General features: G+C 37.0%; 1 protein-coding gene across 13 annotated transcripts in view; it reads right to left on the reverse strand.

Moving 5' to 3' along the window:
• Window positions 1–13022, reverse strand: part of PHF14 (PHD finger protein 14) — a 184190-nt gene that overhangs the window by 84073 nt on the left and 87095 nt on the right. For 12 of the 13 annotated variants that reach the window (XR_007922235.2, XR_007922234.2, XM_051852938.2 and 9 more), the window contains exons 15-16: window positions 9320–9370; window positions 9074–9195 (exon numbers count right to left, since the gene is read on the reverse strand). Coding sequence is in view for 11 of the 13 variants with exons in the window: in XM_051852938.2 (XP_051708898.1) it covers window positions 9074–9195; window positions 9320–9370 (173 nt within the window). In the remaining 2 variants the exon portion in view is untranslated. Of the gene's footprint in view, window positions 1–6966; window positions 8449–9073; window positions 9196–9319; window positions 9371–13022 lie in introns of those variants that run through there. The other variant, XM_051852944.2, reaches the window with a different exon arrangement.

Genomic DNA, 13022 nt, shown 5'->3' on the forward strand with positions numbered 1-13022 from the left:
CTCTGCTATGGCCTGGGAAAGCAGTAGAAGATGAGCTGAGTCCTTGAGCCCCTTCACCTGCGTGGGAGACCCAGAAGAAGCTCCTGGCTCTTGGCTTTGGATTGGTGCAGCTCCAGCCATTGTGGCTAATTGGGGAGTAAACCATCAGATGGAAGACCTCTCTCACTCTCTCTCTGTGTCTCTCTCTTTCTCTCTCTCTCTCTCTCCTCTCTCTGTGTAACTCTGACTTGCAAATAAATGAATCTTTAAAAAAAAAAAAAAGAAGCTATACTGAGTAAAAGAATGATCATGATTTTGCTAGGAATCAGATGAGAGAGGGTGAAAGGTGCAAAATGCTTGCTTCCCCAAAAAAGTTATCTATAGGAAAATCAAAGTGCTAAATTCCAGTGCTTTTCTCCCCAAAAGCTGCTTCTTGCACAACAAAAACGCCTACCCCACCCCTTGGGAGCTTACAGTCTTATCATGAGAATAGCAAGGGAGTGGTGATTCTAGCTTCCAGATGGTGCTTTTGTTTTATTAGGAGCAAGTCAGACTTGGCAAGCAAGATTACAAATCAGGTCTTTGATGAGTTTTCTCCCATCACCTTATAACTAATAGTTTTGTGGTTTTATTTTTTTCTTCCAAAATTGTGCTTAAAAACCCACTACCACCAGTCCCTTTGGGCGTGGCCTCTCCAGGAGCTTTGCTCCTGGCCACTCCACCAGGAGGTTTCCGACTTAAATACACCTTGTCTTTCTCTCTGCGTTGTATGCTTGGAAATTATACTCCCATGTGAAACAAAGAACTAAGGTCTCTTCATCACTGCCATTTCACCCTTACCATTTTCAAGATAATTTCAAGAAGAAAAACCCTGCTAAATATATACCAGAGATAACAGCAGTCAAATCTGAAGAATAAGGTGTAATTTTCAGGATGGCATAAAGGAATATATTTCATTCTGCTTAACAAAAGAAATAATAGGAATCTAAGCTCTGGAAACAATCTTTAAAAAATAGTAACAATTGCAAAATACTAATCAATGACTATCAAATATAAATATCAAATACTAATCAATGACTAATCAAAATACTAATCAATAAACAAAACCAAGAAAAACCCTTATCTTAGAAATTGTTGGTAGACAAGGAACAGAATAGAAACCCCAGAAATTAGTCCACGTATCTACAATCTACTAATCTTTGACAAACAAGCAAAAACCAATCCATGGAAAAAGGAGTCTCTTCAGAAAATGATGCTGGTGAAATTGGATCTCCATCTGCAGAAGCATGAAACAAGACACCTTACACCTTATACAAAAATCAACTCAAAAAGAACCAAAGATCTAATTCTACAAGCTGATACTGTTACCGGTGAATGGCAGGGTCCTTGTCTTCGTGCAAAAAAGAATTCAGGTGTGAGATAGAGTAAGTGGAAAGCAAATAGCAAGGTTTATTAGAGCAGGGACATCCATAAGAACGGATGGGCACCTCTCCAGACAGAACCTGAGAGAGTGTGCCCAGTCGCTCAGACTGGGGGAGAGGGTTACATGGTTGAGTAGAGAGAGTACACCTGACCAGGCCAGGCAGGCAGCTCAGCATAGAGGCAGAGGGCTGAGCACGCAGTCTGGTTGAGGCCAGGGGTTTTTAAGGGGATGGACCTTGTTTTCCCACATATTCTTCTCCTGAAACAAAAGACTTTCCTGAGTTTTTCCCCTGAAGTTATCAGACAGGGGGAAGCCTGGCTGGCATTGCCCTGACTGAGAGGAAGGATGGTTATTGGGTAGAAGGGGCTGCATGCATTTAAAGTGAAGATACTGGGCTGCATCTGGAAGATTATCAGGCAGAAGGGGTGGGGATCCCCACCTGGCAGGTTATCAGGTAGAAGGGGCAGGGCAGGATGCAAATACTAGGCTGCCCCTGGAAGGTTATTGGGATGACTTTGAGATGCATATGCTGGACCTAGATGTCAACTCTTTAAGCCTTTGTCACACACACATAAGCTCATATCTGACTTCCTACCTAACAATACCATCAAATTGCAAGAGGGAAACATTGCATGACATTGGCAGAGGCAAAGACTTCTTGGAAAAGACCTCTGCAGTACAACCAATAAAAGCAAAAATAGAAAAATGGAACTATATCAAGCTAAGAAGCTTCTGTATTACAAAGATATATATCTGCAAAGAATATATATATATATATTACAAAGTTTGCAAAGAAAAAATTTGCGAACTATTCAATTGATAAAAAATTAAATTAGGACCAAATAGAGCTCAAGAAACTCTACAACAACAAAACAGTTAAAATGGGCAAAGACATGAACAGGCATTTTCAAAGGATGAAATGATGAAATTCAAATGGCCAAGAGACAAATGCAAAAATGCTCAGGATCACTAGCCATCAGGGAAATACAAATAAAAATCATAATGAGGTTTCAATTCACTGCAATTAGAATGGCTATCATGGGCCGGCGCCGCAGCTCAATAGGCTAATCCTCCGCCTGTGGCGCCGGCACACAGTGTTCCAGTCCTGGTCAGGGCGCCAGATTCTGTCCTGGTTGCCCCTCTTCCAGGCCAGCTCTCTGCTGTGGCCCAAGAGTGCAGTGGAGGATGACCCAAGTGCTTGGGCCCTGCACCCCATGGGAGACCAGGAGAAGCACCTGGCTCCTGGCTTCGGATCAGCGTGATGCGCAGGCCACAGTGCACCAGCCGCGGCAGCCATTGGAGGATGAACCAATGGCAAAAAGAAGACCTTTCTCTCTGTCTCTCTCTCTCTCACTGTCCACTCTGCCTGTAAAAAAAAAAAAAAAAAAAAAAAAGTCTATCATGCAAAAATCAAAAAACAAATATGGTGAGGATGTGGAAAAAAAGGTACCCTAATACATTATTACATTACCAGTGGGAATGTAAACTAGTATAACCATTTTGAAAGTTTGAAAGACAGTATGAAGATTCCTCAGAAACTTGAAAATAGATCTACCATAGGACCCAGCCATCCCACTCCTGGGAATTTACCCAAAGGAAATGAAATCAGCATATGTACCCCCCTGTTTATTTCAAGTCAATACACAATAGGTAAGATATGTAATCAATCCAGATGCCTATCAACTGATGACTGGATAAAGAAAATGAGTTATAAATACACTATGGAATACTATTCAGCCATAAAAAAAAAGGAAGTAACTGTTTTTGGCAAGAAATGGATACTATTGGAAACCATTATACTTACTGAAATAAGCCAGTTCCAAAAAGATATACATCATATTTTCTCTGATATGTGGCAGTTAATATAAATATTAAAATAGATGTATAGGATTGAAACAGACATCTTGTGATATGACTATTGTTTTTAGCCCTTATCTACACTCCTGTGAAACTATGGTCTTCCTACTTTTTACTTGTAGAATATTATGGGTAAGGTAGTGGTGAATTAAGTCTGTGATTATAGTGTGGATTTCAAGTATGTCATTGTGGGGCCAGTCCTGTGGTATAGCAGGTAAAGCTACCACCTGCAGTGCCGGCATCCCATATGGACACTGGTTCAAGTCCCGGGTGCTCCACTTCCAATCTGGCTCTCTGCTATGGCCTGGGAAAGCAGTAGAAGATGGCTCAGGTCCTTGGGCCCCTGCACCCACATGGGAGACCCAGAAGAAATTCCAGGCTCCTGGCTTCAGATCAGCTTGGCTCTGGCTGTTGGAGTCATTTGGGGAGTGAACCAGCAGAATGAAAGACTTCTCTCTCTACCTCTCTCTGTAACTCTTTAAAATATATAAAATAAATCTAAAATAATAATAATAATAATGTATGTCATTGCAAAAATTAAAGAAAAAAAGGAAAGAAAGAAGGAGGGAAATTGAGGCATGGAAAGGATAAGAAAAGTATGTATGGTTATCTTCTTAGAACTGTACCTATGAAATCTGTTCTCTTTATATTAATAAAAAAAATTTTTTTAAATTAAAAAGTAAGTACCATTCAAAAAATAAAATAAACTCAGTAAATTAAGACCTTGATAATTTTCAAGCAAGTCTACTGTCAAAGTAAAATAAATAAATTTAAGAAATCTACCAAATGTAATCATAACAATTCTTAAGAGACAAAATAAGGTTGCACTTTAAACAAATTTAAAATAATCTAATCAGTTCTAGGGAAACAGTTCTAAGTTCTAATCAATTTTTAGTTTTACTCTTAGTCTAACCAAATCTCAGGGAGAAAACTCCCACAATTGTGACCTAGGAAAGTTATAGGGCTCCAAGCTAGTTTAAAAAGATGAATTAACTAAAAATTTAAAAATCAGAATAATCACAGATTAACATTTGAAATAAAACCTAATATATATTAATTCTTGCGATCATTTAGTTTGAAGGTGAAGTATTCAGAAACCATATGTTAAAAATGTGACATATGGAAAGGTCATTAATCCCAGAGGTTAAGATGCCCACTTGCACATCAGAGTGCCTAGATTTGATTCCTGGCGGCAGCTGCCCACCAGTGCAGACCCTGGGAGGCAGTGGTGATGGTTCAAGTAAGTGGGAGACCAGAAATCACAGCTCCTGTCTCCAGCATCTATCTAGCCCCAGCCATTGCAAGCATTTGGGGAGTAAACCAATGGCTGAGAGCTCTCTTTCTGTCTCTCTGCTTCTCAAATAAGAAAAAAATGAAATAAAATGTGAAATAAGGGGTGAGTATTTGGTACAAAGGTTAAGACACCAGAAGGGATGCTCACATCCCTTACTGGATTACCTGAGTTTAAGTCCCAGCTCTGCTACAAATCCCAGCTTTCTGCTACTGCTCACACTGGGAGGCAGCAGGTGACAGCTCATGGTTTTGAGTCTCTGCCACCCATGCAGGAGACCTCAATCAAGTTCTGGTCTCTTGGCTTCAGCCTGACCCAGCCCTTGTTGTTATGCATATTTGGGGAGTGGACAAGTAGATGGAAGATTTCTGTTTGTCTGACTTTCACTCTCTCTGTTTCTTTGCCTTTTGAATAAATGAACATAAATTTTAAAAAAATGAGAAATAAATAAGAATGCTAACAATATTTTCAACAACTGAATTGACATTCTAACCTTGTAAACAAAATGGTTCAAAACCCATGTAATTTTCCATTTACTCAAATAAAGAGAAGATCTAGCAAGCACTTAAAAATGTGGAATTAGCTGTAAAAGAAAAAAAGCTTCGTAGATCTTTTCCACCTCCAATGCTCATTCTGAATAATGACCACAACAACATAAAGTAAAGAATTCCACTTATGAGGATTCATGAATTAGAAGGTTCTCAGACTTAGGAAACATTTTTCTCTCTCCTATCTCATTAAATAATAAAACGTGTCACACTGAGTTTACAAAATTAAGATAATATTTGAGGTTTAAAAGTTTCGTCTTATTACTAATTTGACTGCTTAAAAAAGACTGAGGGAGAAAAGTAGCTCATCTACTTCTAAAATCGATCATTTTGAAGAACAAATATATTGAAGGAGAGGAAGGATTTCATTTCTGATTTTATAGATATGCAACAACTAATCTCAAATCTATCGTTCCCATTTCCTTATCTAATACGTAGGATAAAAAAGAAACAATTTATCCATTATATTTTAGTTACTAAAAGCAATCCTCTTTTATAAGCCTTTTGAACATCTTCCTCCAACATTTATTTTATATTTGGTGACTCAATTTGCTCTAGGATTAAATTATAATCAAAGTTTTTATTAATTCACTAAAAGGAAAAACATTCCTTATTTGGAATTCATTCACCATCATTCATTTATCATAATTCACATTTTAAGCAGTTACTGAGGATTAAATATGCCTGGAACCATGGAAAAAAAATAAAGTTATTACCAAGAAGGCAACATAACTACCTCCAACCAAAAACACTTACCACAATCAGTTATATCGCTAAAACGACATCACAATTCCAAAACAGAGTTTCAATTTGGGCTTCAGCATTTAAATTTTACTGAATAACATACTGTAATATGCATTTCCATTAGAACTTCTAAGGTACTTTTTAACTTATAAAGTAGATGACAAAAGGAAATATACTATAAACTACCTTTCTTTTTAAGACTTTGATAATTTTCACATTTCTAGGAGAAACAATTTAGTCTAATCATTTTAGAGAATGTGAACTGACAAATTCAAACTTCTTAGAATTGTCCCCAATATCCTAAAATAATTATATACAGAAACAGGAGACATATTTTCTGAGAGCTAAAAATTAAGTATTTATTAAAAATATTTATCAACTGTGTTCTTTATTTTAACTCACATATATGTATCTTTTGGGTTGCTAAGTGATCCTGCTGTCCTACTGACTTACCTAGAAAGGATTTTACCATTACTCAGCAAGTATTTAAACCTAACTGAGCACAGTATGAATGTAGTAACATACAACAGAGGGGAAAAACTGAGGCAAAGAAATGCTTAATTACTTGCCACAGACCTGAAAAAAAACTTACTAAGAAAAAAAAAAAAAAAAGTTGGGACTCATTAATTACATTTTATTGGTTAAATGCATGCAAGTTCCCAAAGACATTTTAAAAACATGTAAATTAACATATACTTAGAATAACTGAAAAAGCAAGGGAAATAAAAAAGGAATTTCCATGCAGCCTGAATTACATAGAGAAGTGTGGTTTCAAAATCAGATCTGCCAAAGAGCAGGTTCTAATGCATTGTGTACCTCAGTTCAAAGAAACAGGAAAAATAATTACAGTATGTTCAGCAAAAGATTACTAAGTATGACCCAAAATGCTTAACTAATAATGATACACAACTGGTATAATGTATCTCTGACCAAGCACTTAAATATATCTTAAAAAAAAAAGCTTCATTTAAAGTATCTTAAAGTAAAAGTTTAAAAAAATTCACATTTGTACATAATACTGAGAATGCAATGTAATCATAAACATGTGGACATGTGGATGGGGGATTTTCAAACAATAATGGTGTTAATTATCAAATAAATGAGATGTTAGGAAAGAACAAATATTAACCTAAAAGGCTATTTTTATTAAACACATGAAATTCTACATAAAATAAACTGCTTATTTAATCCAAGAGCAACAGTGCTTAAACTAACTGTATATATTTTTCTTAAAAAAGAGACATCATTATAACCATAAAACATTTTCTGGAATTATTTTTCCAGCTTAACATGTCCTCAAAAATGTCAATAAAATTATTTAATTCCTTTTTCATTACCTCTTTAAACATTTTCAGAAAAATCTGTGATATTATGTTCTTAAGGCAAAACCAAGGGAAGGGACTTTGTATATTCATAATTTCTGGGAGAATATAAAATCTTTATATTCTGGAAGACACTGGCATATGGTTAATCATGTAATTAAGAGTGAAAATTTTATAAAGAAACTAATGTAATCAATAAGAAAGGCTACTATTCAGAAATCTTATACAGATTAGAAGATGGTACCTATTTTTTAAGACAATTAAAATATAATGTATTGCAAATACACTACTATAAGGTGATTTTTGAGGTATAAATTATTCATTTCCTAGGTTATTTCAAATAAATGGGGGGAAAAAATGATGGTAGGAATATGTAGATTTTATAGCAAAAAGACCTGAATCAATCTAGTATCTCAAAATAAAAATTAAAACAGGCACAAATAATTTAAAAGAACATCACCAGGTCTTAGGCTTTTAACAATAATTGCAAATTAATTGTGTTCCTCAACTCCATTCCCAAACCCGAAGGAATTTCTCTAAATAGAATTTTTGTTCATTATGCAAGATAGTTTTTTTCTTTTGTTTATTTTTGTTGGTCTTTGTACTTATGCTAGTATTTGGTGTTTTATTTTGATATCAAAAAATGACACCATAAACAGAATTGTTTTTGTGTGATTCTTGAAGCTGGTATTTCCTTACCCTGTTTAAATAAATTTAATTCAAGATAGGACCTACAACATTCTACATAAATTACCTCAAAAAAACACTGGCTAAATAATACAGACTTTATTGACTTTGTTGAAGCACTTTATCTTGATTAGAATTTTTATTTTCTCCTAACTTCCTCAAAGATAGTATTTAAAAACTCATAAAATTTAAAACTGCACACCTTTATCTGATGAATTAAGATAAACAGAATTCTTATTATTAATAGCAAAATAAACATCATAATTTTGGAAGTAAATATTTAAAATGTTATAGCATACTAGTATATTTATTTTATCAACATTAAGTTTATTACTCTTGAAATGTTTCATTTCTGTGTGTCTTCAGTTAATTTAATAGAGCTTTATCAAATGACAACATCCGAAAGAAACAGAAAGCACTCCCCTCCCACACTCCATTGCGCAACTGTCCTTTGAAAAACTGATGTATCTTTTAAATAAGCTGTTTCTGTTCACCCACTCATTCCCCAATCTCATCCAGTGCTCCAGGCAATTTCCTCATTCCAGCAAAAGAAGCAAATGACAAAATTAACAGTCTCTGGACCCTCAGGGATAACCACTGTGTAGAATCAGATGAGATTCCAGATAAGAAGTATGTTTGATTTATTTTAAAGTACCAAAATAAACCAAAGAAAGAAAAAATAAAACAAAAACCAAACTCTACCTAGGCCATCTTTTCACCTTTCTTTATTTCATAAGAGAGAAGCATTTAACACATTTGTTCTGATAAGCAATAAAGAAGTGGTACTGAAGCTTTTGCAATATCAGTCCCATCATTGTTAATAAACTTCAACTTTTTTATAGTATGCCTACAGAGATGAGTAACTATTGTTTTATGAGATTAATATAATCTCATAATAATCCAAGTACAAAGTGTTTAGAGGAAATTATTATTGTGGCCTCTATATATAGAGCAATACTGTCAACTTCTTTTGTTAGAGAAAATTATCTTATGTTCAAAACCAGATTATTAACCTTATTTACATCTATATCTATAACATAATTATGTGTGGCAGGTTAATAAGTGGATGAAATCTATCTCTGAAGGACTACTCCTATTTATTAAACAAGATTTTAAGAACAGCTTCTACACTATATATTTTTTTTTCATTTTATCTATGATGAGAAAATGATGAACATGGAACTTTAATCCCCCTAAAGTCAAGTCTCAGAAACCAACTTACCTGACAAGATTTTCATTGTCCCCAGTTCCCTTGCAAGTCGCACATTCAGTTCTTAAATCTTCAGCCTTGGGCTTCTTTTGTAATACAGATTGTCTTTGTCTTCTTTCTCTGGGAACTCTTTCCTGCCACACAAGTGAGGAAAAAATCAAAACAAAAGTAAATCAGGATATAAGGGAAGCAAATAATTTTAAGCAAGACAGTTTCTCAAACTTTAGACTGTGTCAAGAGTGCTTAACTTATTCCAACCTCATGTTTTTCCTCCTCAGGAATGAAGCTTCGTTTTCGTCCTCTGGTTCTCTAAAAGAAAAACCACAAAAATATCTAGTGTTAAACTAATGATAAAAATGAATTTCCTCTGTGAAATTTTACTGCTTAAAACAATTAAAAAATTAATATTCCTAATGCTGTACTGCTCCATGCAATTGTTACAATCTATGTAATAAAACTTAGTAAATAAAATCAAATTAGACTTACATGAAAGAACTTAACTCATAAAAGAATAAATATCTGATAGTAAAAATAAATTCTCCAAAATTATTTTGAAAGTCTTTCACAATACTTCATGTTTATCACATAATCATGACATAGAGCATTTAAATTCTCATGACATCACATATGACTTAACAGTTGAAATGTCAAAATTATAGCAATCCGCATCTGTTTGTTGTCCATGTGTGTGCACATACATACATGTTTGTGTAATGTAAAGGGATAATTTTTAGGCACCCATAAAAAGGTGGAGGAAAAAAAGTTATCACCTAGTTTAAAAAGAAAACGATTAAAACATGATATAAGTTTCAGAGTTAGGGTGAAAACAGCAAAAGAAACTACACAAATTAGAGAGACACTGTGAACCTATGTGGAGGGTGTGGATGCACACAATTCAGGACCCCAGCAGCAGAGAGCCTCATAATCAGCTTTGAAGTGAGGTGAGAACAGACTGCAGCAGCCCAAGCCACTGGCTATAAAGCTGCAGGAAGAGCCTGGCTAGAGTTCGGCTTGGACCCCTGTGGGGGACAGTGTACTTGCCAACCGAAAGAGAAAAATAAAGGGGACATGTTTATCTCTCCCTGACCACCTAGCACCAGCATCCTGTAACTAGCAGAGAGAGGGTAGGTACCATTTTGGACATACGCAACAGCTGTACCAGCTCGTGTCAGCATGACCAGCAACCAGCCAAGAGGAGAAGCTTGAGTCTGGCTGGGAGAATTCCGAGGGGACTGGGCACTCGTGACTGTGGGTGGCTTGTGTGCCGAGTTGGTGAAAATATTGCAGCTGCATGGGAGAGTGCAGGAGGTAGCCAGGACTTTGGGCAGTCACTGTGGGCAGTTCCACATGCTCGGGGCTCCCTGATTCCCTGGAGAGGGTCACTGCTGCAGGATCCATGCTCAAAACAGGAGATTTACCACAAGCAACTTGGGTGTCACCATAGACACTCCCCTCACCCTGAAGCACTGAAAGAGCTCCCTGGCCACATCTAGACCACACCTATTGGGATTCACTGCAAGAGCAGACACTCCAATGAACCACAGAGGCATGGTTCAAAGATAAAAGCCATCACAGGGAAAAAAAAAAAAAATAATGTAACACCAAAAATGCATAAAAACAAATGCAACAATTCAAGAAACAAGAATACAGAAGACAACATGACAACCCAAAAATAACACAACACTTCAATAATTGAATATGAAGACATTGGCCGGCGCCGTGGCTCACTAGTCTAATCCTCTGCCTTGCGGCGCTGGCACACTGGGTTCTAGTCCCAGTCGGGGCACCAGATTCTGTCCCGGTTGCCCCTCTTCCAGGCCAGCTGTCTGCTGTGACCCGGTAAGGCAGTGGAGGATGGCCCAAGTCCTTGGGCCCTGCACCCATGGGAGACCAGGATAAGTACCTGGCTCCTGCCATCGGATCAGCGCGGTGCGCCAGCCGCAGCGCGCCGGCCGCGGCGGCCATTGGAGGGTGAACCAACGGCAAAGGAAGACCTTTCTCTCTGTCTCTCTCTCTCACTGTCCACTCTGCCTGTCAAAAAAAATAAAAATAAAAAAAATAAAAATAGAATATGAAGACATTTACAAAATGTCAGAAATAGAATTCAAAAAATTGATTGTAGGATTACTTAGAAGTAATCAGCAGCAAATTCTTAAACTGAAGAAATCCATACATGACATGAATGAATTTTTTTACCAGAAAACCAACATTTTAAAGAGAAATCAAAATGAGATATTGGAAATGAAGAACTCAATAGAACACATAAACTATATGATGGAAAGCCTTAAGAACAGACGCAGTGAGGCAGAAGAAAGAATATTCAAGTTAGAAGAAAAATCTCTGGAAATTTTACAGGCAGACCAAAAAAAGGAAGAGAAATAAGAAAACTAAAAAACAGTGTCAGAGATTTCTGGAATACTATCAAACAACCCAACATACAGGTCTTAGGAGTACCTGAAGGTGTGGAAAGAAAGAATGGATTAGAAGGGCTTTTTAGTGAAATAATTACAAAAAAACTTCCCTACTTTGGAGAAAGAAAGGGACATCCAAGTACAGGAAACACATAGAACTCCTAATTGACATGACCACAAAGATCTTCACAACCACACATTGTAGTCAAATGCTGCACAGTAAAACATAAAGAAAAGATTCTAAGATGTGTACATGAGAAATGCCAGATATCTTTCAGTGGATCTCCAATTACACTCACAGTTGACTTCTCATCAGAAACCCTACAGGCTAGGAAAGAATGGCAAGATATTCCAAGTCTTTTTTTTTTTTTTTTTTTTTTTTTTTTGACAGGCTGAGTGGACAGTGAGAGAGAGAGACAGAGAGAAAGGTCTTCCTTTGCCGCTGGTTCACCCTCCAATGGCCGCCGCGGCCGGCGCGCTGCGGCCAGCGCACCGCGCTGATCCGATGGCAGGAGCCAGGAGCCAGGTGCTTTTCCTGGTCTCCCATGGGGTGCAGGGCCCAAGCACCTGGGCCATCCTCCACTGCACTCCCTGGCCACAGCAGAGGGCTGGCCTGGAAGAGGGGCAACCGGGACAGAATCCGGCGCCCCGACCGGGACTAGAACCCAGTGTGCCGGCGCTGCTAGGCGGAGGATTAGCCTAGTGAGCCGCGGCGCCGGCATGATATTCCAAGTCTTAACAGGAAAAAAAAAAAAAACAAAACTGTAAAACCAGAATATTGTACCTTGCAAATCTCTCATTTATAAATGAAGGTGAAATAAAAACCTCCCACAACAAACAGAAATTGAAAGAATCTGTCACCACTTGTCCAGCTTTACAAAAGATGCTTAAGGATGTGCTACACATAGAAACAGAAACATAGCCACCACTATGAAAGAAAGTGAAGGCAGAAAATCTCTAAGTAAAAGTACAAAGGAAATCCAGTGTAAAAAATAGGAATATTTATGGAAAAATGGCAGGGCAAAGGCAATACTTATCAATAGTCACCTTGAATGTAAATGGCCTCCACTCTCCAGTTAAAAGATACAAACTGGCAGAATGGATTAAAAAACAAAACCTAGTTATTTGCTTCATATTAGAAACACATCTCACCAACAAAGACACACACAGACTGAAAGTGAAAGAATAGAAAACATATTCCATGCTAACAGAAACCAAAAAAGAGCTTGTGTAGCCATCCTAACATCAGACAAAATAGACTTTAACACAAAAACTGTTAAAAGAGACAAAGAAGGGCATTATGTAATGATAAAGAGATCAATTCAACAGGAAGATATGACTATTATAAACACATATGCACCTAATTACAGGTCACGGGGCTATCTCAAAAACATATTAATGGATCTAAAGGGAGACATAGACTCCAATAGATAGTAATGGGGGATTTAAATATTCCATTTTCAGCAATGGACAGATCAACCAGACAGAAAATCAGCGAGGAAACAACAGAGTTAATCGATATTACAGGCCAACTGGACCTAATGGATATC

Source organism: Oryctolagus cuniculus, chromosome 16, assembly GCF_964237555.1.
Source record: "Oryctolagus cuniculus chromosome 16, mOryCun1.1, whole genome shotgun sequence".
Taxonomy (NCBI): domain Eukaryota; kingdom Metazoa; phylum Chordata; class Mammalia; order Lagomorpha; family Leporidae; genus Oryctolagus; species Oryctolagus cuniculus.